This window comes from Phasianus colchicus, chromosome 7, assembly GCF_987193195.1.
Source record: "Phasianus colchicus chromosome 7, bPhaCol1.hap1.1, whole genome shotgun sequence".
Classification (NCBI taxonomy): Eukaryota; Metazoa; Chordata; class Aves; order Galliformes; family Phasianidae; genus Phasianus; species Phasianus colchicus.
This window is the reverse complement of record NC_143442.1, coordinates 7,320,530-7,347,869: the sequence shown is the minus strand read 5'-3', so window position 1 is coordinate 7,347,869 and position 27,340 is coordinate 7,320,530. Positions and strand designations below refer to the sequence as shown.

Genomic DNA, 27,340 nt, shown 5'->3' with positions numbered 1-27,340 from the left:
TAAAAAGAAATTTTGTGCCTTTATTGGAATGGTGTTAGGCTTTAAATACACCAATTTTGATAACCTGATTATTTGGTTTTAATTAGAAATGACACTACAGAACTGCAATACTGGTCCAAGTCTTGTCTTTTCTTTTTTTTTTTAAGCAAGAGATAGAATGAAAATGCACCGAGTAATCAGAAAGCACTAGGCAGGCATCAGTTAATCCAAGATAGGAGCTTCTTAGTTCCAAAAGCACTCGCATTGCATGGAACCCGGGATTTAGATTGGCTGTGATTTGCAACAACTAGTTGCAGGAATCATGATTACTTTTTTTTTTTTTTAATTTATTTTTAAAGATGGTCACTGGTAAATTCTTTTTTTCCTCAAATATTACAGTTTCTTTAATCCGTATTTTTTTTTCCCTCAAAGTATAAAAAAGTAAGAAATATAAACAAACTCCAGCTTTGTACCCATGAAAGGGTACAACTGAAGCATTAGAGAGCTGACTATCTATACACTGTCAAATCCCATCAAATCTTGGATAATTCATTAATATACAAAATATCAGGGCACAGAAAGAACTAAAATCCACTTTGTTACGCACAGATTCAAATAATCAATCTAAAGAAAAAACGTGATCATTTTGGCTTTCCACTACATCCGCATGTTGAGACACTTATTAAAATAACCTTGTTTAATTGCGTTTGGTCTTTTCCTTATTGTCAAGTCATGTTTGTTATCTTAATACCGGCCATCAGACAAACAAGTAATCAGAAAGACTCCTCCCCACCTCCCTATCCCTGACCCCTGCATGGTCAGCTTTAAGACATAACTCCAAACACTGGGTTGTGACGACAGATGCTAGGACCAATTTCTTCATAATCTTTTTTGGTATGGCATACTTGGTAGAATTCAGGCTGTAAAGAGGAAGAGAAAGAAGATCAGTGGTGTTCACATCTCAGCTTAACAATACTAACATTTATATAGCAAATGGGAAAAGAAACAAACTTCTAAGCCCTGAAATAAATCTCATTTGTCACGTGGCCAAACAACAGTGCAAATAACATATTCCATCACAAAACCAAAATCACCATTAAAAAAACTTTACACAGAAAAGTGTAATTCAGCTTTCATTTGCTCTTTCAGATCTTCGAAGCCTAATGCAAAAGCTTAGGTGGAATGGGTAATATTTGTTACTCATCAGAAAATCCCCAACTGCATTTATTATGAACTAAGGAGAGATGAGAACTCCAAAAACACACGCAGGGCTTAGACACATTCAGCTTTATAGCTAACTTACTGTGGAAGCCAGCATTGATCCTCCAAACCAAACTGCATATCTTTGCATATGGTGTGTAATGACTTGTACATCAATGGGCTTAGGCTGCAAAAGAAAAAAAGGAATGTATTTAAAAATATTTAATTCTTGGTAGTTGAAAAAACAATCTTTTCAAAGGACCGTATATTCCAAGTTTGCCTCTCACAAACTACCATTTTCCTAAGTGCTGGGTATGTAAATATATGATTATACTATCAGTTTTTCAGTTGTACAACCCTGACTAAAAACAAAGTGGTGATTTCGTAGCAAGAGCTATTTATGTTATCAGATATTAAAAGATACTTGCATTCATGCTGGTTTTCTCCTAAGAGCTCTGCTCTGGTTCCTCCTCTCTGATTATTGACCTTCAATTTTCTGCTTAATTTCCTCAAAGTACTGTTTTTCAATTGCAAAAAAAGACCCATACTACTTACTCCTTTTGAAAAAAATAACCTTTATAGAAACATGTTTTTAAATTTGTCATTATTTTAACATTATTTGCAGATTGATTAAAAAAAATGTAGCCATGATCAAGAAATTAACAGCTGTGCTCAGAACCACAACCTAAAGCCTGTCTTAAAAATAGAAATGAGAACATTACTGGAGCTAGGAAACTGTATAACAAACTTCAGATTTGTCTACATGGCATATTACAAAGATGCACTTAAAAATAGCATTGTTTGAAATTGTCCAGTTATTTCAATAATTAAAAATAAATGAGAAAATCCCTTCATTCTTGCCTTAAAATAAAGAAATTTAACCTGTTAGTGTCATTTATGTATTCTGAGTCACCAGAAAAAAAATGCAAACAACAGACCAGAGGTCAAAAGTAGAAGGAATCCAAATTAAAAGAGATTCCTGTTAAATGCATTAGCTACAAGAACTAACCTTCAGTCTGCCACCACTAAGTTCTTCACTAAGTTTCAGTCTGGCATCAACAGTTCTTTTCAAGTCTCGCTGTAAACGGCGCCCAAAGTCCCTGAACATGGTTGAGCCTCCAGAGAGGACAATATTCTGTTTAGAGTAAAAATAAATACATTAATTTTTAAATTGTATTAAATGCTTCTAAAAAGATACATCTCCAGCTTTATCCAGTTCTTAAATTCCACAAATTTCCTAATTTCTTTTTTGTTGCCTTTTTCTTTTAAACAAATTTACAAACATACAGGTGTGTTTTTACCCTGTTCTAAATTATTTAACACCTGAAGCATGATAGAATATGAATTCTCAAAGAGGTTAACTCATTTAAATTGCTTGTGATTTAAAATCCATTTATAGCTTAGCACACCTCACTTCTTTGGCTCAGATTTTAATTTCCTTTATTTCCTTTATTTCATTAAAATTTCACTTAAGCAATGAAACATCCCCTTCTGAAAAAATTTATGTGAACGTAAAGCCTTCTGCTTTCCAGAAAAATGGTTTACTATCTACTTTTAAAATGCTTTCTTTCTTAATCCCAGTTTCCAAAAGGTTTCAATACAAACCACCATCCTCCCAGAACCAGTACTACAGAAAAACATTACTTCAGCTACTGACCTTATACAGAGGACGTCTAACATCAATGGGACAATTCTGAATAACTTCATCTACTACTTCTGAGATTGGTTGCGTAAAGTCAGGATTAGCAAACTACAATCAAGAATAAAAACAGTCAGGTCAGCATGCAGAACCACATACAGCAAAGAAAGGAAGGCCAAAAATAAGGAGAAAAGAACAAATCATCCTTTTATATTGGGACTGTAGTGAAAAAACTAATGGACTAGATACATCAGCTATATTTGCTGGCATTTTTAAGAATATTAAAGAATTTAAGAAAGAATATTAAAATTGAAATATCTGTTTTGTCAGCTATTCTCCTATATAGTTTTTGTTAATCACCACAAGTCAAAGAATACATGCCCTTCCAGATCACAAGCACTGAAGAAAAACACCCTAACAGAAAAAAATAACTTTTTGATAGGAAGGACTCAGTGCAGGGGATAACTTTATTCTTAAGTTTTCCCTACGCCGGAACAGAGATTTAACAATATCCAGTATCTGGTATCTTTTTAGAAACAAGGAGAAATTTTAAACTTGCATAAACATTTCAATAATTTACAAATACTATTTGTAGGGTTCATCTAAAACACACCTAGAATGGAGTAAGGACAATTCATATCAACTTACCTCAGGATGGAAAAATATCTCTGGTCCCAGGAATCTCTCATAGCCAACATCAATGGTAAATTCTTTCTTTGAGATAGCATTAATTCCAGTATACTGTTTAATCCACTTTGTACCATCTGTGTCATACTTGTTAAATTCTTTTACTAAGTCAGGGCAAACGTAACTAAAACGTTCCTGGAAAGGAAATATGTACAGTTCCAAGGTCATACTGTGTTTTCTGCTATTCTTTAAAAAAAAGCATACCTTTAATAGTGTAGTAACTTTTTAAAAAGCTTTGAAATTGGCAAATACAGAATCTGCCTCAAAAACTGAACTGACATCTACTGCATACAGTCTGATGATGGCTCTGCTAGTTGAGATCATTTCTGCGTAGCACTGAAAGCAGCACATCCTGCTGGGTTAAATTACTTTTTTTTTTCCCCTCTCAATCTCTATTATGTTGAGAAATGAGTTCTAAAGTATACTGCAGAATTGCCATAGAAACAATGCTTAAGCCTACTTGAAGCTGAGTATCTTTCAAGATAGCACTGTAGTATAAAAAGGAAAACATCAGTACTACGCAAGAATGAGAGAGTAATTACAGCTCTTTACATTACACATCCCACTAAGAATACATTCTACTAATATTACAATAATAATAATAAGGGGGAGGGTCAAGTGGAGATTGAAATCGTGGGCAAAAGAGAATATAACTCGTAACGCATCTTAAGATGTCCATGCTTACTGTTACGTAGATATTTTTATGTTCATTAGAAACAGCAATGTTAGGTGGAAGAAAATGATTTTAAGAGATTGTACTTTTAATAACTGCTATCAAACTCAACTCTACAGCAGCTTTAATACTTGCAAAGTTCACGCTACCTTCACTGCTTTAGCTGTTTCCAAGGATTGCTCAGGAGGAATTCCTACTTCTCGCTCTCTCAGCAGCTGCTGAATGAAGTATGTTATATCGCGCCCTGCAATTGGAATGTGTTTGATACAGCTGCCAATCACGTATCCTTCAGCCTGTAGATAAAATTGAGAGAAAGACATTGATAAGCATTCCTTCCAACAAAGCTTAGAAACGAGGGGGAGCCACAGAGTGTCAACTCCTATTCACTACCTGTGATGATGAGATTGAAACCTTTAAAGGCTGGCTCTTAAATACCTGAAGCCCCCTTCTCTAGAGGCCTTATATTACTCGGTAAAATGTTTTGCTTTACATTTTGTTAGTAATTATTAAAAGGTTAGAAGGAACAGAAAGGTCACTAACACATAGGACAGACAGATTGCTATACTCACTATTCTTTGGCATTTATTTTCTCTTTAAAATGAGGGTACTCTTATCAAAAAGGCCAAGGAGCCTTATATCTTACAATATTACTTCAAAATAAATGATGTGGCTCCACAGTCACAGTCATGATACAATTCACATGAACCAAGATTAATTTTCTGTGAGCAAAGAGAAAACGCATCATTTGAGCCCATTAACTGAGATGGCTTATAGCATCAGGCTGGCACAAACTCATCCATCAGTCTACCCTTACAAGTCATACTCATCCTAGAGGACAGTACTGGGACATTGAAAATATCCAGTCTAAATGCAGAAACCAAAAGCACTCAAGCACATGAAAAGTTCAACTTAAATTTGTACTATTGTCAGTACAATTTTAAAAAACAGCTAAACAAGCTTTGGAATCCCAAATTACAGAATCACAGAATGGCCAGGGTTGGAAGGGACCTCAAGGATCATGAATCTCCAACTACCCTGCCACATTCAATAATAGACCAAATTGTTCTGTAAGGCTTATTAAAAACATGCCATCTCACACTTAGCGTAAGAATAAGAATCAATAAGAAATTTCTATGTTACAGCATAATTTTGATCACAATCGAAGCTATATTTTGGTATGACAAATAAAAAACCACCTCAGGTTACTGTAGCATGATAATGCTTTGTAATTTTTACAGACTAAAATCTATACAATCTAACTTTGTTTTTCTAACAAAAATGTTCCTCATGCCTAGACTAATATTCACCTCCTCAATGAAAGATGGGCATTGGAAATAAAAGAACACTAATGAATGCTGCAATTATAAAATTTAGATTTGTAAAAGGAAATACATACCTACCATAAGAACAGTAATTTGTCAGTTAAGAAACTGCAAATATAAATGTTAAAGTAAATGATCATACCAATTTCTGCTGTTGAAAACAGTATACTGGAACTGATATTCAACATTAATTAACCTTTTTTTTTTTTATTCAGGTGGGAAATGACACAGAGGGAGAAAAACTGTAAACAATATGAAATATTTGAGGGCAGATGTAACATTTTATTATAAGCTGGAAGAATTAAACAGCAGCTTCCAAACTTTTTGGACTGACTATTGCAAAGAGCACGCTGACTCTTATGAGCAGAAGAGACTGCAAATATGATAAGGCAATGTGGTTTCACTGATCATTTAGCACAGTCTTGCAAATTATCTTTCAGGATCAATCAACTGAAAAAAATACGTTCTGACAAGTTTGGAGTGAAATTCTTCCAAGTGTTCCTGTGGTACAAAATAAGCAACAAAAACCCACGCCTACAACCCTAGGAACTATCTGACACTTCTCACCATTCCTAGCTATATTAAGACTGTATAAATTAAAACTTCAGAGAAGTTGAAGGACAAACTGCTCCCCTGTTGTTTCTATAGCTTTTATGTATACTTACCACAGGAATGACATGAGTGACACCATCACCACTGTCTATAACTGTGCCAGTCAGTGTCCGTTCTCCTACTTGTCTTGACGTCCAAGATGCAGCTAAGGCAAGGACAGCCTTGTAAAAAGAGAACACAGAATATGATTCTTAGTAAAAATACTGCACTGCAGATGTCATAGCTTCCAACATTGCATTCTGATAAGCTCCAGCTAATGAACATTCCAGGTATTTGAAAATGTTTTATTTTACATTAAATAGTACTTTCTTCCTCTTATCTCCAAGTTGCAAATTTCCAGTTCAAGTGTGATTCTTGGCTGTTCTGCAGGTTATGAACAAACATCTCCCAGAATTATGTTACCCTTTCAAATCTAAAATCCACTGGAACAAAATAAGTGCCTGCTTAGGACAGCTTGAAGTATTTTAGCATGTGTTTCAACAGGAAAAACCTTTGTTTGGTAAACAAGATTTCAGACAAGTTCCATTAGTCTGCTTTCAATTTTTTCCCCCTGTTGACGGAAACTCCCTCTTAACAGTTGCTAATGAAAAGTGTTTGAAATTCTCTTGTGGTAAGGAAAACTGATTTTGTAATGTGTGTATACAATAGCTTTCAAACAAACAAATAAACGCCTGCAGAAGCATAGCTTTTGCCTTCTGATGCTTTTTAAGCATGTCCAAAATAAAGACCCTTTTTGCTACTTCATCTCAAAAGGAACACAGCATTTAGCCTACTACCACAATTGCAGTGGGCTTTGTTTAAGGTGCAGTAAGATTTTACATTGTGCCTAGAGCTCTTACTCTATACCTAGAGCTGAGTAACATACCTAGATAAACATCTAGCAGTAGAAATGGTGACCAAAGCACATAAAATCTTGAGTGATTCTTGAAGCATTCTTAAATAGCTCTGCTCTTACCTGAACAGCAATATATAGTCCTGGAACATTGAAAGACTCAAACATGATTTCAGCAGTATATTCTCTATTTTCTGGAGTATTTAATGGCGGTTCAGTCTATGAAATAAAGAAAGACATTTTACTTGCATTCAAATTAAACATTTAAACTTCTCTCAAAAATCACCTAGAGCTAAATTTTGAAAGATGAGTCATTCAAGAACAGCATGTAAAAATAGTCAAGTGCAAAGGGTGTTATTAAATGTAAATAGTGTGATGAAGAAAATCAAGGAACACCCATGACATGAACAGAATTATTACAAGTCACACTGTAAAAGCACAATGATTTGAATATAAACAGAAAAAGCAGAAATGAGAAACATTAAAATAATTACTGTTCAAGAATTTACATCGGTGGTCCCATTTGTGGCTTGGTCAGCTTATTATAACACATGCTTTCACAAAGAATCAAAGACTATAAACCTGAACATGTCAAATGCAAGGCTTCAGTATGCAAAGTACAGATATTAAAGAAAAATCAGAAATTCACTGAAGAAAAAAAGCTTTTTTTCTTCAATAGGCAATGATTATAAAACAAAAGTTTATAGCAGAAATGTGCTTAACAGAGCAACTAATACCAACACACAATACTGTAACATACTATAGATTCTGTAAAAGTACCATGCATATTAGCAACCTTCTCCTCTAAAAGAGCATTTTGAACAGCACTCTGAGAAAAAGCATCTATCTTTTGTTGCATCAACCACATAAGGATAAAGACAGGAGGGAGTCAGACTCTTCATAAAGGTGACACAACATGAGGTCACGGAGACCAACAGCAACATGGGAAATAATAATTATTTATCAGGAGGGAAAAAAAAGGCAGCGTGAGGGTTGGTGAAGTAGTGGGAGAAGAGCCCACGTTATGGCACCTCAACCCCTGCAGATAATCAAAGCTTGAATGAAGGACCCTGAGCAACTAGATCTAATTACATCTACTTCAAGAGGGCAGTTGTGTTGTTATATATATATATATATATATAACAAGAACAACCAATGCACTCAATTCCAAACTTGTGCTATAAAATTCAAACTTAAAAGTACTGTTATTTCAATGGCTTTAAATGAAATGCTAAGGAACAGGAGAGGCTTCAGAATATCTGACCTCAATTCAAACCTGATATGTCTGTGTACCACAACCAATCCTTCTGAATTTCATAAAGAAATGAGACAAAATTTCATCCTAGATACACTATCCAGGTGGCAGTACTATAAAAACAAAATTCTCATAATTACATGGAGTCAAAACATAGAGGTGCTCAAATGCAAGCACCACTACTGAATTCAGTGAATAAATAATAGAACAGGGAGAAGACAGAGTTGGTGTGAAAATTAAGGAGGGAAAGAAAGCTTGCTTTTAAAAAACTGGCTTTTAGCATTTTCAGAAAGTTAAAGAAATGTGAATGTGATAAGCCAAGCCAGGAAATTCTGTGCAATTTATATTTCCTTTATTTTTCAAGATAAGTACATTCATATTTGAGAATAGTTCCATAAATCAGCACAAAACCCTTGTCACATACTATTTCACAGGCACAACATAATTTTACCTACCAAAAGAAAATAATGGTCCTCAGGTTCTGCCCTTAAATACTTAAAGATTACTTGCTCCATAAACCTTTCCATCAGGTCCCAGTCTTCAACTATACCATGGCGAATGGGCCACTGTTACAGAACGATAACAAAATGTAACTGGAAACAAACTTAAAAAACAATGTTTTCAATTGCATTAAAGGTATATTATCAACATCTAAAAACCTTGCATTAGGTTGTCCCTATCTAACCTGACATCTATTTGAAATTCTGATCTTGCAAAAACAACATGTTAAGTGTTTCTCAGTACCACAGAATGGTGGTACCAGGAATAGTGGTATGAGGATAAATCTTACGAGCCCCTTAGGCCAGTATCCTGATTCTGAGTGGCTGACAGAACATCAAGGAACAAGAAAGAATCTTCTATCTTCTCCTAACACTCTCTCAGCCACTCTTCAGTTCAAAAGAAATATACTGTTATGAAATATTGTGGGCCTCTCCTCCCCCAGTTCCCACAGACTCCTGAAGGTCAGCAAAACTGATTTAATATCAAACGTTTACAATAACGTATAAGAAAATAAGATTACAATTCAAGAAGCATTTACAAGCTTTTTACTGTATGCTTGATGATTTCTAAGAATATTGGAAAATCCAGATGTCTCTCAGTACCTTGGTTGCATAAGTTGGTTTTTCTATTGCTTCATCTCCAATAAAGAAGTCTAAATCATCAACACCTTTCAAAACCCTTCGTTGTGCTTGATCAACCACTTTTGCTGATTCTTTGATAGCAATACCTTTAATAAAGAAAACAAAATGATATTTTAGATTATATATCCAGCACTGAGAAAAACAGGAACCTTAGTATTGTGAAATAGGAAAATACTGCAATTATATTCATCCTTTGGTTCTGACATAAGCACAGAAAAGCTGATACACTAATAATTAATGCTATAAATCTCTTTGGCTTCAAGGAATAACTGGGAAAATTAAGAGACAGCATCTTGGTAATTTATCCTTCCACAATACTTACGCACTGCAAATAAAGAAAAAACACCAGAAATACTGCTAAGGCTAAACATGGAACCTAGGAGATATGGATCGGTGATGAGATACCACAAGAACACAGATGTCTTTTTCTCTCCTCTCTTACATCAACTCCCAGACTACCGGGGTCACAGTGCCAGCAAAACCTACTATATTTTTTCCAAGTCTTAAAATACAAGTGGGAAATTTGCAGAAATAAGAACCAAGCATTAATATCAGCCCCTATTACTTAAAAGGGGACATCTGAAAACTCTCTCAGATGCAAAATTATTTCAATCCTCACCTTCACCTAAATGTTGTTTGATGAGAACCATGACAAGCTCACAGAGCCTGAGGTCACACACAGCTACAGGATTTGGAAACGTGTAGCATGTGGGGCAAATGCACCCCCAGTGCACTGGGAGGCCACATTCTTCTCCCCTTTCCTCCCTTCTGTGCAGCAACAGAAGAGCTGCGCAGCCAGTGAAACTGAAGTGTTGCAGAAAACTGAACAAAATGCATTATTTTGAGCTCTTCAGAAGGAAAACTGCATCATACCACAACTTCTGTAGCAGCTTACATGAGAGGAGAGAGGAAGCAAGAGGGTGGGAGCCAAGAAGCAGAGGGGTAGGTAAGAAGAAGAAGCTGAAGGAGATGTTGTAAGGCCAGTGTTTGCTGCAAGCAAAAACAGCATCTTGCCAAATATTTTTCATGGCTTGCAGACCCAGGGACAGCTTTGCTGTCCAGATGCACCTTAACTTCATGTGGTTTCAAGTAAGTCATCAGCACTTGCCATAGCATTCTAAAAGCTTTCACATCCCATGGGCTTCACCCTGCTACAGTCTGAAAGATCTCAATACACAGCTGGTCAGTGCTGGTTGTGAAAGTCAGAAGTGAGAAGAAGTAAATAACCAGAATCGAGAACTACAGCGTGAGAACACAAACAGGAACAAAAATCTTGCTTTAATGGTGCTGAAGGTAGGCAGCACTCCAACATTATTACAGGGCCTTTGGCACTGATTGGCTTGGCACAAGAATATGAACATTCAGGAAAAAAAAATAGTTTTTGTGTTTAACTACTATTCAATTATTCCTCCCCTTTTTAATATAAAGAAAAAGTCATCTAATACATCAATTATCTATAATTGATAATTATAATTTCAAATGTATAATAAATTCAGAGAACTCCTGGTTTATTGAAAGCTGATTATTTTAACACAGGTCAGGATAACAGGATGAAGAAAAATCAAGCAAGACAAATGATCTGCTAGATCTTAAAAGCAGACAGCAATGAAAACAGTGAACAAGTTTCTTCAAAGAACTGACCCACTGCATTCCCACTTACTTCACTTTCTGTGCAAGCATTTGTCATCTCTACAGAAGCATACTCAGAATTAAGCCAAGACCATGATATCAAAGAGTGAGATAAAACTTTGTTAAGACCAGGAGCAAGTAAGATAAGCAGCAAATGAGCAAGGGAGAAGGAATGCTGCTCCGACTGGTTCCACAGCAAGCAGTTTTTAAAAAGAAAAACAAAATGACCACATGGCCATTCCTGGAAATCAAAGAAGAAACCAAAACACATCTTAACTGTGAATAATATTAAGAAAACATTACAACATCAAAGCACCTTGACAAGATCCAGCATTTTGTAACATTTGAAGTTAACTGCTGTTATACTCTATTTTAAATTTCCCTAATGTGAAGAAAATCTTTCTGTAAAAACCACTTTTGGAAGCATGTTCTGTACCCACCCAGAGAACCTGAACTACCAGAAGTTCTTTTCTGAACTGATTGCCGTAAGCATTGTTACTTCCAGCTCCTTTCCTTTTGTATTTACAACGAAAATTGGGTGCACTGATTATTATTATTATTATTTTTTTTTTTTACCAGGATGTAATACTTAGTACTTTGGCTGAGATGAACAACAACAAAATGCCAAGTAGTGTAGAAGGTCAATAGGTGAAGCATTTCTAAAGAAAACTGATTGAGCTCCACTCTCCAGACTGGAGCCACATCCCTTCAAATGACAGAAGCATTTCAGAAGATAGAGAGTAAATTAGCAGTTTTACATAAAATAAGTAAAATTACTTCTACATCTGCAAAACATAATGAATGAAGTAGCACAGCTGTGGTACTGAGATATACCTGGAAAGTGTAACAGCTAAAACCCTAGAAATTAAAACACAATTTTTAAATAATTATTTTTTCCCTGAAGTGTTTTCTGATCTATCAGCAGAGGAAGAACCTGCTAACAACAAATACAGCTGTGTTACTGCTTCACATTTGAAGTCAACTTCTTAAGAGACTGAGATCATATTAGTATGCTATTTTAATGAATGCATCTTCCTAAATTGAGAATCAGTTACAAAAAGCAACAGGTCTGAAAAGACCTCTGAGCAATGACAATTTGCTCATTTTTAACTGCTCCTTTGTATGGCAGATACCATTGTAAAAAAATCACTGTAAACTGCAAGTCCAACATCAGTATTTAAACACAAGTAACAAATACTTACATGAAGGAATAATGAACTGTGGCTCAGTGTTACCGGCATATCCGAGCTTCGTATACCTGTTAAGGCAAGAAAAGAAGGGAAATGTGATCATTTTAATGTGGAAAGAGAGGTGTGTTCACTGAAAACATTTGTAAGAAGTAAAGCAATGCTTACTATTACAGAACATTGCTGAGTTCTACTGAAGTGGAATTACACTACTAAACACCAAGTATATCATTCAGTTTATCAATGCTTAGGAGCAAAATTAAATACTGAAGTGATGGTTCCTGCCCGCTCAGCCATCAGCAGCTCCATAGCATATTTCCATACAATTAACATGAGCTGTAGAAGCATTGTTGCAGCTGCCAATTAGAGGGGGAAAATCCCCCTTACCCATGGACCACCAGCCAGGTGTGGTGCAGGACTGGCACTGCTCACACACAGAGAGCAAGAGGAGAACAGCTACAGACCTCTACCCACTGCATTGCCAGAATGTACTATGATAAATGATATATATATCCATAACCAAATACAAAAACTGACAAGATTACCAATAAAAAAAACCAAGGACTACAAAATTCACTGTACCAAACCTACCCAGCTGCTGGAAGCATTACAAAAGACTGGAGCAACACAAACAGATTCCAAAACGTGCAAAGCAAGGAACACACTGAATTTCAGCAACAGCCTGCATAGAAGTTCAAGAGACCTAACAGAGACTGCAGTTTCTTTATACTGATGGGTAGTTACACCAACTGCATCAACATGGTCAGCAAAAGCAAGGAATGCTACAGCAGTACCTCTATAATTCTCAGCAATGGAATACAAACCTGGCAGACCTTAGGCAGCACAGGGCAGCAAAACTTTAAAAACCCATAAATCTGTGTCAACAATACAGCAAAACACTAGGCAACAGCTATGGTAACAGGTTGGGCTTTTCCAGGCTAGAGGAGCTTCACAGGTTGCTCACATTCCCAAACCTACACAGTTTCTATTGCTGACAGTAACGATGAGCATCAGTGCGGGGCCAGAATTGCCAACTTAAAGACAGGACCAGGTGCTTATACATCTGAAATGAAAAGCACTTTCAAGAGAAACATTTTTAAAACTACAAAAACCATCTTCTCTATGACTTGTTAACAGGTTATAGAATCACAGAATATCCCAAGTTGGAAGGAACCCAATAAGGACCTCTGAATTCACTCCTGCAAGAACAGTTTGGTGTCAAATTGACCAACAGTAACTTGCACTGAACAAGGAAAGTCAAAATACAATACTTAATGGAAGTGAGTTAAACACCAAGAAGAAACATATACTTCATGCAGAGATCAGCTCTATGTACTGCACAGGCCTGAACTCGGGATAGGCAACTCACCCTTTGCAGACTCAAGTAATATGAAAACCATTTTTGCAATTTGTGCTAGCCATCCAGTTCCTAAAGGATTCCATAGTTTAACGCTTCTATAACCAGTCAATGCAGAACAAAGCTTTCAGTTCTGAAAGAAAATGAAGAAGGCCAGCAAATACTGACTCACTCCCCCCACCTTGCCATGCAAACCAGGAATTGCAGCACACAGGATTTTAAAGCTAATCTTGCAGAGGAACTTTGGACCCTGAAGGCTACATACGCCTCCCACTAAATCAGAAGTGCCTTCACAAGCAAAAAGAAATTCACTGTTGGGCTGTTAAATTCCATCTTTCAAAGCAAAGAAAAGCTGATCTGTTGCAGGTAACATACTGTTTGGTTCCTTGTGGTGTTGGAAACCACCCAGCATACACACATCCAGTAAGCCGAAAACAGTCAAGCTGCATTTTTAAATAAAAAGACTCTATTCAGAATAAAATCAGCACATCTAAAAATACTATGGCCTACTCAGCAGAAAAAAAAAAAAAGTCTTCTGACACATGGAAAAAAGTTTCCCATTTTTAGACTTCCAAATAAGGAGAAAAAACACAAAGAAGAAAACCACATGGATTCTGGTGTCTGAATAACAAAGCATTAGTGCAGCAGCTCTCCAATGTAGCTCCCGGTGCAACGGTTCACATTTCCAGTACATCACAGCTTCCTTGCCAGGCTATTCCCTGCAACAGGATGTCAGCATCACCCAGCACAAGTTAGGGCAGTTACCCAGCCTGACCTCTTCCTCTGTCCCCTGAGGCCTTTCCCTGCCTGCAGTGATTGGTGTCACTGGGCTCTGCGCAGTGCCAGGGCTGCCATGGGCAGGGTAATGCACCAAGTGAACAACGAGCTTCAGCATCACATCACCACGTCCACACACACTCAAGTTTCAATGAGGTTATAAGTTTAAAAATATACAGAAGTGAATACAAATCCTCAGCTTTCTGAATGTATAGTCTAATAAAAGCCTTCTTTAACTTGCTTTGGCAAAAAAGAATACTGCTCAGATTGATCTGATCTATTCTACTGTTCCCATTTGAAGTAAAATGTTTTTACATCACACAGAAAAAGCAGCAGTACCTTGGGCAAGCTGGATTTTACAATATATGACTTCCACAAAGCAGCTCAGGCACAGCAACGTGTGTCTGAGTAATGGATGATTCACAAGGGAACAAGGCACACCCCGTCTTATACTGAAGAAACGCTGATATTAGGATTGATAAGGCAGTACCAACTGGGGATCATATTTCCCAGCAAGTCACAGCTTTGCTTGTTGCTGCATGCACCACAAGGCAACAGGAGCACCTTCCATGGAGGAAGGCAGACAGGTGGTCACAAGACATAACTCAGTTTTCCAATGCTGAACTGGAGGCACTGAAGCAGTAGAAGAGGAAAGCACTGTGCAGCCTCATACAGAACACAAGTTAGCCATGCAGGTTTATATTAAAGTCTGCAGCAGAACTGACTGACAAAATCCCCAAGGTGAAAACGTGCATCCCACCTTCACTGTAAAGATGGTTTCCTTTCTGACCATTTCTCTATCTGAAATGCTGAACACATTTTTCTGGGGGGGATATTCACCCCACAAAAAGGGGAGGTTAATGAAGGTTCCTCCACACTTTGCTGATCTGCAGCTCATCATCAACACAGGAGCATCTGTACAGTGCCACCCACCTCAGACCCACACCCTGGAATTAGGAAGTGGTTCTGTGCTGATCTGCAGGAGATTGCTGAAGGGGCAGACACAAGGCTCTTCACAAAGCTCTCTGCTGCACCAATGTGATCTCTCTCATTCCTGCTCTCTCACCTAGAATGGACATCTCTATGGCTATGACATGAAAGTGGAAAGTTCACTTGAATGTTACCTACCTATCAGTTATGCAAATAACTTTAAAGTTGAAAGGAAATAGCACTTAGAGCAAAAACTTCAAGTAAGAATGTCATTAAAAAGCCTCGTCTGCAAGGCACAAACCATGACCATGTGCCTTTTCTCCATTTCTTTCCAGTCCGCAATAAACATCATTCTGCGTATATCCACCCAAATTAAACACCCTAATTCTAGCACAACTGCAGTTGTAACAAAAGGCTGAGGAACTTGGGGAAGACTGTTTGTTGGATAACACATCTGTTCAGTACTCTGAGAAGTACATGAGGCACAGCAGCCCAACACAAGCCATATCCTACTGATTTTGCAGACAGCCCTGTGCCAAAACACAGATAACCAAGTGCAGGCAGAGAGGAGGTACAGTCAGAGCTCTGATCTCTCCTCAATGGATGCTTAATTCTTTTATTCCAGCATAGCACAGACACGCATACCTCAGAGACACGTTAATTTTTGCAAGATGCAGCCCATGTGAATTTTGCAAATGCTAATGTGCCAGTGGGAGTAGCAACAATCACTGCATGTTACCCAGTGCACAGGACCACATCCTAGCCACATAAAAGAAACATACTGAATGGTTTAAAAGAAGCCATTCCCCTATAATATTTGAAACTCAATATAGATAATGAAGCTCATAAGTTCCAGGACTGGCATTAAACTGAACTACTTTCCTCCAGTTTGAAGCCAGATGCTCAAGACTCCAGTGCTCTCACTGTCCTTCCTGGCCAAATGCCACTGACCCCAGCAGCTTCTCTGATCCCTGGGCTGACCTCACTCTCGCTCCCAGCACCAAGGCTACTTCAGGGATCCAACCCCAGGAACATAACTGAGAAATCAGCTGCATGGGACCATTTCTTAGAATAACCAAGAACAAAGAGAAGCTCCCAGCCAACAGGGACTCAGTTACATAAAACACCAAACAGTGAACAACAATATCAAGTCCGTTGCCTTTACACATGAACTGCCTTCACTAGTGCAGCCTGCTGATCTTCTACTTAAAATCCAGCCTAATAGCCTCAGAAGAGAGGCAGTTCTAAAGGGACACACACACGCTATATTTTCAAAAGGGAATGAAATAAATCAAATGGCCAAAGCGCTGAGTTTTTACCAAAAGGAAAGGGATTCTGCCTGTCAGTCTGCAGCTCCTCACAGTCTGCCCGTGCAACCCAGCAAGCTGTTGCCTCCTGGTAACCGCAAGAAACATGTGGAGTCCCACACTGCTGAAGCAGGAATGCTGCACATCAAAACAAACAAACAACAAGGGTAACAATTTCAGCAGAAACAACTAAATATCCTGTTTTAACACTGTCACAGTTTATAAGTTTTTAGCTGTCTTGTGTCTTTTGATAAAAAGCTGACTGCAAAAAGCAAAAAACTTTTCCAGGAAGGATGAACCCTTAGCCTCACTTGACTAAAAGGCCTGAACAAGCCTTTGCAGTTTTATTTGCTGCTTTTCTTCTTTTATCCTTCTCAAAATCCGGATGAGGTGAAAAACCTGGGCAGCAATTATTTCCTGAGCCCACACTGAGAGAAATGACAGGACAAAGATGGTGAAGCAGAGGAAAGCCATCCTGCCCCTTTAAAAAAGCTCCAGCACCAGGTGCAAATTGCTTAAGCAGCAGCAGATCACCAGCAGTCCCCGAAGGAACTGATTATATTAGGAAAATGGGACTTGCATTAATAAATTAGTTTACTAGCTCTTTTCAAGTGTCCTTGGTAAAACACAAGACAGCAAAAGTCTTTGGAATGAGTCTTGCCCTTCACACCACTTTATATCTTTAGTGAATATAGATCATCTTTCACACATCACTGCTTCACTTTTTTAATAGCAACTGCTTAGATCAAGTCTTAAAACATCCGCTGGTCAGATGTTTCAAGGAATCAATAGCGAAAGCTGAAGAATTAGCTCTACAACTGAGAAAACACGAGGTTAGAAATGCTCTTACAATCTTACATCCTGTTAAGGTGTAGATGTGACACCATGGGGTGGTGTCCCAAAAATGAAAAAAAAAAGGTTAACATCACTTAGCACACATGGGTAATGACAAAAAAAAATAGCTTCTGTTTTATATTAGTAGCTACATCTACAACTCAACGTAAAGATAGCACTGCCATACGTATGAAATGTAGCTTGAAGAGGTGATACTGAGCACAAAGTCATGGCCACACAGATGAAGAGAACCCTCAAGGTGCACACGAGAAGCAGAAGGTGGCAGCAGCTGCAGCACCACATTCTACAGGATATTCAGAGCACGTTCAGCTGCATTTTAAAACTGTCACCTGGAAAATCCTATTAGCCACAGTCTGGATAGGTGATAGCACTGCCACTCTGCACTGCTCCTACCTTTACTAACATTTGGGCAGAACAGAAGAGAACCTATTTCCAAATTTGTTCCATGTTTACTTGCATCAGTAATTCAAATAAAAACCCACCAACCACACTGAGAACTTGACTGGCAGAAGTTTCCCTCTCCGCATGTAAACAGCACGATGCATTCATCATGAGAAACTCCACGGTACAAGTGAGTCACAAAAAGCATACCTGAAAAGCAGCCCGTATTTAAACATCTAAGACCAACAAAGTGTGGGTCAGACACTGATGGTAACAGCTCAGTATGCAGCCCCAGTCAATTTTATATATATATCTGTGCTATCCAACTCAGATATCTAACGCTAACACATCCTTTAGCACAGAAAAGAGTTAGCTTTGCTTTCAATACATTTTCTTCAAAGTGAGAGAAGCAAAAGGCCTTGGATATTATCTCTGTATAATGAAAGTAGTTTGTGTTGGCAAAAGCAGAATGCTCTCTCTTTTCTTACTGCTTCCTTTGAGACCTTTCCACTAAATTATTTTAACAAGCATCTTAACAGTGCCTCTGTGTTACACCACACCCACACAACACAAACTGATATTGCTGGCATTTTTTTTAGTAAATTTGTTTTTAATTTGTATGTAATTTCTCTGAGTGTTTTTGACAGCCTCATTACTCTGTGTGAAGTGTCCAAACAGTGCAGAAACAATACCCCAAGTTCAGAAGTCATCAAAACTAATCCCTCACGCTATAAATTTATTACGAAGAGGAGACTGACTTGGCAGTTTTCTGCATCATTTGCTTAAAATAAGCCAAACACTGCAGACATTTAAAAAAGAGAATAGATCAGCTATGTACAAATTTGCAACAGCTGAAACAAGAAGGATCAGCTCAATCAAACAATTTCTATGGACACAAATCACGTATCACCAGCACCTCCCTGCCTACGAAAGGGGCAGAAGCCACATTGAAGCCACAATGCAGAGAGCCACAGCTTATAGATACCTGAGCAATTGTGATGCCCTTCCCAACAAAAACAGCACAGCAGCTAAAACCGTGGAGTTACTTCGGACTGAAAGAGTGAGAGATGATCATTTATCCAGCTCTGAATCAATAGGCATTCTGCTGTCATCCCAATCACAACAGCAAAACCTCAGCAGCATTACACTGAAACTCAGCAGGCCAACAAGTCACAACAAGGAGCTGAGGAGCCCACAGCAAGCCCCATGAGACTCTGGGCCCAGAACACTGCCTGCCACCCCAGCAGGTAGCCAGGTGTTTGATATCAAGAATACACTTGCATTAAAATACCAGTGTGCATATATATCATGTTACACCATGCTTACTTCAAATGGCTTTGAATTAGAAACAGTTGTCTTGGAGAAAGATGTGCCCTACTGAGCTGCAGACAAAAATACATCACTGAATTTTGGTTTAATAAAAGAAGCAGGTCTCATTTAGTGAGATCACACACATTCTCAAGTCTGTAAATATGCAAGCAGTCAGACTGTGAAAGTTCTCGCAGATGATAAACAGCATGAGGAAACCTACAGCAAGTCATGACAAAAAAGTGAATATTGAAAAGATTGATGAGACGTTGCATCAACTAAATTATTACCACTTGGATTCATTCATTGGTAGCAGGATACAACTGGAATAGAGCATTAGCAGACAGCCTCCTGGCTGCAGGCAGCAGTGCCAAACACAGCCGGCACACAGCTGCAGCCACAGGCAGCAATCACATGAGAATAATAAAGAGAAAAGAAGCCCCAAGAAGGGAGAAAAAAAAAAAATCCATGTTTACCCAGAGTTTTTCCTATGTGTAGGCTTAAAAATGCGAGCTCATTCTCAGAATGAAATGATGAAAAATGAATCCTACCCTACAGAATATCAGTGGATGAGTTTTCATATTAGGTATAATCATCCCTGGCAACCGAATCATTTAAAAGAAGTTAAAGAAATATATCAGCAGAACACCTGGAAACGACAAACTTCACTCTTATAAGTGCCCGTATCAGAGTTATTTTAACCACAGGTTTGCATTCAAAGCTGTATTTTTAAGGGTCTACTCAGTGATACTCATTAGATCAACAGACCAACATATATCTGCTTTAGTTCAACGACTACAACAACGATTCCCTTTATCTAAGCAAAGCAAAAGATCAGAAAATTTATTTATGATTACGATTTTATTTAGATTGCTTTTGGATTTAACTTTTTTCATTCAAGTCTTTAAATGAGGAATGTCTAAGATTAAAGTATTAAAAAAAAAAAGTCAGAAATCCAAGCCTTTTTACATTTCTTAAAGAAAGCCTGCAGTGATGTTTCAACATTTTGTTTCATCATGCTGAAATTTTCAGTTGCATAAACTAAAAGTGCAACTGCAGAGTGTCTTGCATGTGCCTATACAATAACACAGGAGATGGATTACTACTTAGGAACTAGTACAGTATTTCTGAATTCAGTGATACTGTGTTTTCAGAAATTCAGTTGCTCAAACATGCATTGCATTGGTGCAGCCAACATGCTTTCTTGGCAAAGCATCCAGCCAAGGCAATAACCAACAACCAGGCGACAAGGAGAGAGCCTGTCCTGTGTCACCCATCCCTCCCTCAGGCCTTTCATCACCACCAGGGTCACGCTGCAGTCCTGCTTATTGTGCAAGCTTCCCACACACACAGCTAGGAGCTGTGGTGCACATCAAGGAAGCTCTTTTATCATTAAATTCAGCCCATGGATGCAAAGCAGTTTTGCTCTCCACTCAGAATTGTTTCCCTCCATCCCACCCCTTGTCTATTTCTTTTTTTTTTTTTAATTTAATTTTTTGAATACCAAGCTTAAGTGGGAAGAAAAGCAGGATCAGAAAGACAGAAGAGTATCATGAATTTCGTCTGAACACACGTCAGAAGCCATCTAACACGTGAACTGATTCACTGTCATGGAATTCCGATATAGAGAAAAAAAGAATATAAAGGAGACCATGTAAGTAAAGAATACACATTTCAAACCCAACTCCAGTAATTCCTGATTACAATGCACATTGTGTGTTTATAGCATAACATGCATGGATGGTGATATACTAGACTAAGAGACAACAGAGGTCACCATTGGTCCACAGAATTCATTTGCAATTATTTAAAACGAGTTTTTGTTGCTGTTGTTTTCTTTTTTTAAAACCACAAAATTCAATCCAGCGTAACACCTTTTTTTTCATACTAAGGATGAAGCATTTCCTCCTCCCTCTCTGACCACTCATTCACTGGCAAGCAAAAGATGTTCTTAAAATCCTGGAAGACTATTTTTCCATATTCCATTAAGGAATGACTTTGTTCATGCTTTCCGTTCTGAAAAATGACTTTTGGGATGACACAAAGTAGAGAAAATCATCCCAAAAGAGAATGCTTTCATGAACACTGGAACCTCTGAAAGGTCAGGACAAGGCATCTAATGGAAATGTTAACTGTTAGGATATTGTAGTGCTGAAATAATACATGAAATACGAGTTAGGATTTGAAAGTCTGTAGAAATAGCCCATGTTTTAATGTTTGGGAAGTCTTTTCCAAGGCCTGACATAAGATAAAATTTAAGGAAATTTATTTCAAGTATCTAAGATGTTAAAATGTAGGCTATTCCTCCCCTTTACATTGGTTTTATAGCACTGGATTTCTCACCTCATAATTGCAGCCTATTGAAAATCTAATAAACTTCATGGATCTCACGCACTGACACTACCAGGTCAAACCAAAAAGAGAAATAGAGCAGCACTGTCTTGTCATAATTTTTCTCTTTAGAAAGAGCTCAACCAATAAAAACTCTGCTCTATTTAAGAGTATGAAGATACACAGATGCTGCATGAAGATTAACCAGAGAAGTAACTGCTCTGCTGCACACCCCCCCAAAGAACTCACAACAAAGACACAGCTCCAGCATCTCTGAAGTACCACACACTGCAGATCAGCCTTCCTCCATTTGCAGGAAAGCTGGTTACAGGAACTCCCCAGGAAACTCTCAGGGAGACAATTATATCCCCAGAAAAGTTGTTAGCTTCAAGACAACTTGGAAATGCTGAGCAGCCTCCATCTCCCAAGTTCTCAACTGGCTTCAAGGGCCTCAAGTACTCCCTGTGTGAACAGCATAGCATGGCTTCCTCAAATCAGCTCTGAAACCTTCAATTCTCCCCTAGCGTGCAGGAAAGAAAAGGAAGAAAAAACAACACTCATTTCTGTAGCCTGTATAACGGAATTAAAGCAGGGACCAGCTTGACATGTCAGAGGAACACCAAAACGCAACTACAAAAGATATTTCCCACGCAACCACATAAGTGCATTTACTCAGAGGACTAACATACAATCATGCCTACAAAACAAATTCTGGGGTACATCAGAAGAAAGTTACTCACTGACAAAACGCAAATATGGGTTGCTAATGGATCCACCTGAGAGCTACAACTGCATAAAGCCTGTAGAAAATGGAAGGTTTAATACAGAAAATACAAATGCTTTCCTACAAATTGCTTTCACTTCTAAAATTAAGTTCTCATGTTGGACCCACCATAGATTATACAGCCACTTACTTCAGTGCAACTGTAGAGCCATTAATTTGAACGCCTGCAATTAGCTGCCACCCAGATGAGCTAATTCAGTGTTACACGAGTTCATACTAAGAAAAAAATAAGTTCACAACACTTAAAGAAAGACAGCTAAAACCTACATGTCAGCCTAATCAATCTCAGTTCTGAAGTGGCGTAGGAAGAGCTTTTAATCACGATTTTCAGGCTGTTCTGTACTCACCCATAGAGACTTCAAGAATGATTGAAACACACAAAAATACAGAGTAGAAGACTACAGACTAAGAGGCTTTTCCCTTCTTTGATGTGTTGTTCATATACTTTACGGATATAAATCTTTTTTTTTTTAATGTACATAATCCTTGTCCTCACACACACTAATTGTGAAGTATAATTCATAGCATCATCATCATAATCTACCAGTGTTTGAAACTGAGAACTGAAATTCTGGACATCTAAAAACACAGATGCTACTTCTCAGCTCACTGTTGAGGAGACAGGGTGCCTGCATTGTGGGGAGAGAAGGGAAAGGCATTCACAAGAGCCAAGTTAAATCACACTCAGTATTAATGTGGACAACGACTTCCTGACAGTAACATCTACAATCCTGTGTTACAGCTGCAATATACTTAAAGCTAAGTCAGGCAACTCTATTAATTATAGAAAGAAATAACAATTTTTAACAACTGCTTTGAACTAATTGAGCTCTTCTGATACGTCATTTCCACATCTGTAACCTCATTATGTAATTAAGGAGAAGCAGCTTCAAATATGTAGGTTTTCTCAGGCAGCAATCAGGTATTTACCTGCTCTTATTAGCCACTCATTACCTTGTTTTCTATATAGCAAGTTTGGTCAATCAAAGAATGCACAGGAACCGGTGAAGAATTCACTTCTCTAAACAAGTGTAACATTAGAAGAATTATTGCTGCACCCATAATCTGACTGGCATGTCAGTGACTTCACCCATTTGCCAGCTCCAGCTGCACCTGGACCATCCCTAAAACATCTGACTAACTCTTAAAACATCAGACAACAGGTAGGGCCCTCTGTCCATAACCCTTTCTGTGCTTTGTTCCCTCCATGCTTTGTAAGGGGTTCTTAACATATGGCTAATCTGTGCAGGCTGATGCTGAGAAGCACAAGTGAGCCACCTGCCCCCTGTCTCACCCTTCTCCTTCCCATCAACATTAGCTGGCAAAAAAGAAAACACACCAACCACTCACATCAAACTGCACCCAGATGAACTTGTGTCTACATGCATGACATGCATGCAGGAAGATTTGCTCTCCAAAACATCCTGTACTTATTGGAAAACTTGGGCACAAAATCTTGCCTGCTCTTAACAAGACAGTTCCTTTCAACCTTTTTGTATTGGTTATACTTTCTAAGTTTCTCCTCTTGTTTTCAGGATCTCTCTCTAAGTTGTCTTGCCTTTCAAAATCAAAAGAGAGACACAATGCCACAGCTGAGACCCCAGCTGATCAACACAGAGCAAGCTTACACAGTTTGTGTGTAGCAACCTTGCTTATACACACAAAGTGAGATGGGGCAGGAAGGGGTGAACCAGAAGACAAAAAAAAAAAAAATAAGGGAGGGAGGGTTGCACTGGGAGATGCAGTCAGTGCAATAATGCTACCATATCCTATTTCACTACTGCTACTATTCCACTACATCCTTTTTCACATTTCTCCTTTGTCTCAGGCATTAGATTTTTCCTCCGTTCATTTTGTCAATTCACCACTTCGCACCTTTATCTACCCAAATCAGCAAATTCTAACATGCCAAATTCTCTGTCAGTTTCCAAAATTTAAAGTTTCTTTCCACAATTTTGTGGAACAGAACTTCAAGAAAGAGGAACCTCGCACTATGAAATGTATCAGAAACAGAAGTCAGGACAGCAGAACTGTTTGCGCCATTTTCAAAGAAACACAGACTGACAGTAAAACAGCACATCAGAGAGATCTCTGAAGAACAAAATAAATAAGATAGAACAGTCGGGAGATTCGGTCAGCAGCATACAACAGAACATTAGAGCATGCCCTGAATAATGAGGTTGACTAATGGTGCACTTACGTACTGACTTTCTCCAGGAAGATTTGTTCTTAACTCTCAGGTCCCTGGGTATGCCTCTCACATCAAGAAGACAGTGTGGTTTCTTGCACAGCTGAATTCTACTGTGCTGCTTCTGGCTAGCATCACTAGAAGCGCTGATCAAATTGCCTGACTCTAGCAATTACTATCTCTACTTTCAACCCTCCTCACCATACCCAGTAACCATCTCACTCAGCAGCAAATCTCCACAGCTCTTGGCTCCATCACCTCCCATGGCAGCCTGTTCAAATGCATTATTACCCCTCCTGAGACAAAACTTCCTAATATCCAACGTGAACCTCCACTAGTGGAACCTGAGGCTGTTACATCTCGTTCTATCGCTCATTACCTGGGAGAAGAGGCCAATCCATCATATTACACCTGAACTGCTTCCAATGCGTGCAACCACATGCTCTCATTCCTGCTCTGTTTATCCCACAAAATTTAAGGGCTTCGCTCTTGCTCTAACTATGACTTCTGTACACAAACATTAAACATATAGACACTACAGACATATAAAACTGCTCTTCTTTCAAGAGACTTACTAATATCTTAAACCAATTACATTTCCTGGAAGAGAAGATGAGGATGTGCTTTCAGTTTCAGACAAGCCCATCCTTTCTGAAGTGCACTGTTAATATCTACTCCTAGGCTGCATTCACCCAGAAACGTCCCCCATTACTTGCAGGAAGACAGACGGGAAACAAAACAGAAAGACAAGCTGCAGAACCACCAGTGCTAACCAAAGAGGAGCCCACACACTATAACTTCTCCTCCCAGTAAGAACGCAAAGCAGAAGGGCTCAAATGAAACATTCTGTCTGTAAGACCGCACTGCAGGGAGCTGCTGTGGCGTGGTTTTCACTTCCTGAGCGCTGCTGTGAGCGACCCAGCGACCCCAGCAGCACCCAGGCCGTGCTGCAGCTCCGCAGGGCACCCAGCACCCAGCGCAGGGCTGGAGGAGCCGAACCCCCCGGGGCTGCCTCCCTAAAGGGCCGTGCTTCACGCGGCACATCGCCGGCATGACGTCCTCTTCACCTTTCTGCGCGCTGCTAAACAAAAAGAAGAGTTTCTAAAACGGATTTGCTTCAGGTTTGACACCGAAAACTGCCTTATAAGGTATAAAAGCCTGAAAGCAGGAAGAGGCTTTGACAAAACTAAGGAAGTTCCTCTGCGCTTGCTCACTGGCGGGGGAGGGGTTCTTTTTTTTTCCTTTTTTTTTTTTTTTTCCCCCTCTCCCCTTCCACTGAGAGAAGTAACACGGAATAAATGACACGAGCCGCACGCACAGAAAATCAGCGCCACGAGCGCGCGGCCGGCCGGCAGCTCCGAGCAGCGCGCTCCGCAGCAGCAGCAGCACCGCCCGCCCTCAGCGCCCGGCACCGCGCCCTCAGCGCCGCAAGCAGCGGGCACGGCCCCCGCGGCCTCCCGGGCCGCGCGCCCGAGCCGCCCCTCCGCCAGCGGATGGGGCGAGGGGAGCGGGCAGCGCGCCGCTATCCCGCCCGGCCCGGCCCTCCCGTGCCGCCGCCGCACGCCCCTCGCCGCCATCTCCGGCGGCAGCGGCCCCTCCCCGCCGGAACCCAGCTGTCAGCGGCGCTCACCCCGTGCCGCAGTCCACCACACAGGCCGGAAGCCGCCCTGCCATGCTCCTCGGTAGCGACGGTGCTGGGGAACGGCGGGCAGCCCTGGGCGCGCTCCGGCTTCGCTCGGCTCCGGCTCGGGGGGCGAGGGCACTTCCGCAAGGCGGGCGCTCCTCCTCCCCGCCCGCACGCACGGCCCGGCGAGCCCAAGATGGCTGACCCGCCCCTCCCTGCGCGCGGCGGCGGAGAGGGCGGGCGCGACAAACTCTCGCTGACGTCCGATCTCGTGGTCGCGCCCCTGAGCGGCGGTGCGAAGTGGAGCGGGCGGGAGGCTTTTTTTTTAATCGCAATTCTTGGCTGCCTGAGGGGCTCCCAGAAGGAGGGCAGGGAAGACTGTATTTTAATGCCGGAAAGCCGAGAGAAGGCGGGGCAGGCTTCTGTGGTGGGAAAAGAGTGCTAAAAATGACAAGATGATGGCTTCCTGCAGCCTCTGCCAGTGACGGCTGTAGACGACTGCCCCTGCCAGGGCATGGGGAGCCTTCCCCATAGACGCTGTCATCAAAGGGCAAATGCAGAAGTCTCCTCTTTCTTCTGCTTTTTGGTGTTTCCAGATGCTCGCTGGCTTCCTTCAGCACTGTTCACAAGCAAAACACTGCCGTGGGAGAGAACCAGATGCAGCTGACCACCCACCATCCTGCTTCCCTTCTGACATTTGAGTTCCTCAGACATCTCCTTTCCCATAGGCATCCAAAGGAGCGGTCTGAGGTCCCCTTCTCTTACCCTTCTGTCCACTAAATAAGACCTCTATGCTGCTATCTCAAGTCACAAAGCATGGGCATTGCCCGGGTCAGCCATCCCAACAAAACCACCAAAGGGATCGATGGCATGCATCCCTTCTTGGGTTTGGACATAGGCCTGGGGCAGTGCTTTGAGGCAGGCTGGGAGGCTGTTTCTCATTCAGGATCATGAATTGCTAACAGTTTCCTGTACAAGAGGTACCACGCTGTTATTTTCTGCTGAGTGTAGCTACAGTGCATGACTAATTAGCCTCACCTCTATCAGCCTTTCACACATGCAACATGTACACTCTTTCCCTTTCTGTTACCCACTCTTTCTTGTAAGCAAAAGCACACAAACCTTCAAGTAAGAGTTGATCATACGCTTGTCCACAATAGAGATGGCAGAAATAGGATGAACAGGTAAATTAAATCAATATATTCTCAAACTGCAGGACCAATGGCATTAGCAGTTGGCTGGAAACGATGAGGGGTGGGCAGCTAGAAGGGCTGACTGTGCAGCTCACCCTGTCCTCGTGATCCATTTGAAAATATTTTCATCCCCAAAGGGGCCAGCCTG

The 27,340-nt window shown here is 40.0% G+C and overlaps 1 protein-coding gene across 1 annotated transcript; it reads right to left on the bottom strand.

Moving 5' to 3' along the window:
• ACTR3 (actin related protein 3) lies at positions 1–26,214 on the bottom strand. Its single transcript, XM_031590711.2, has 12 exons — positions 26,006–26,214; positions 12,173–12,228; positions 9,303–9,427; positions 8,655–8,765; positions 7,068–7,163; positions 6,166–6,273; positions 4,328–4,471; positions 3,467–3,640; positions 2,837–2,929; positions 2,189–2,314; positions 1,283–1,366; positions 1–899 (listed from the first exon to the last, which is right to left on the bottom strand). The coding sequence occupies exons 1-12, from the start codon at positions 26,047–26,049 to the stop codon at positions 804–806; spliced, it is 1,257 nt and encodes a 418-aa protein (XP_031446571.1). The 5' UTR covers positions 26,050–26,214; the 3' UTR covers positions 1–803.
• Positions 26,215–27,340: the final 1,126 nt, after the last annotated feature.

Bases quoted from the DNA above. Each gene is read 5' to 3' on its own strand.
- ACTR3 (XM_031590711.2), bottom strand. From the start codon at position 26,049: ATGGCAGGGCGGCTTCCGGCCTGTGTGGTGGACTGCGGCACGGG. The intron at 2,930-3,466 runs GTAAGTTGATAT...TCTTGATTGTAG, and splicing joins AGATATTTTTCCATCCTGAG to TTTGCTAATCCTGACTTTAC. The intron at 1,367-2,188 runs GTTAGTTCTTGT...TTTCTTTTGCAG, and splicing joins TTAGTGGTGGCAGACTGAAG to CCTAAGCCCATTGATGTACA.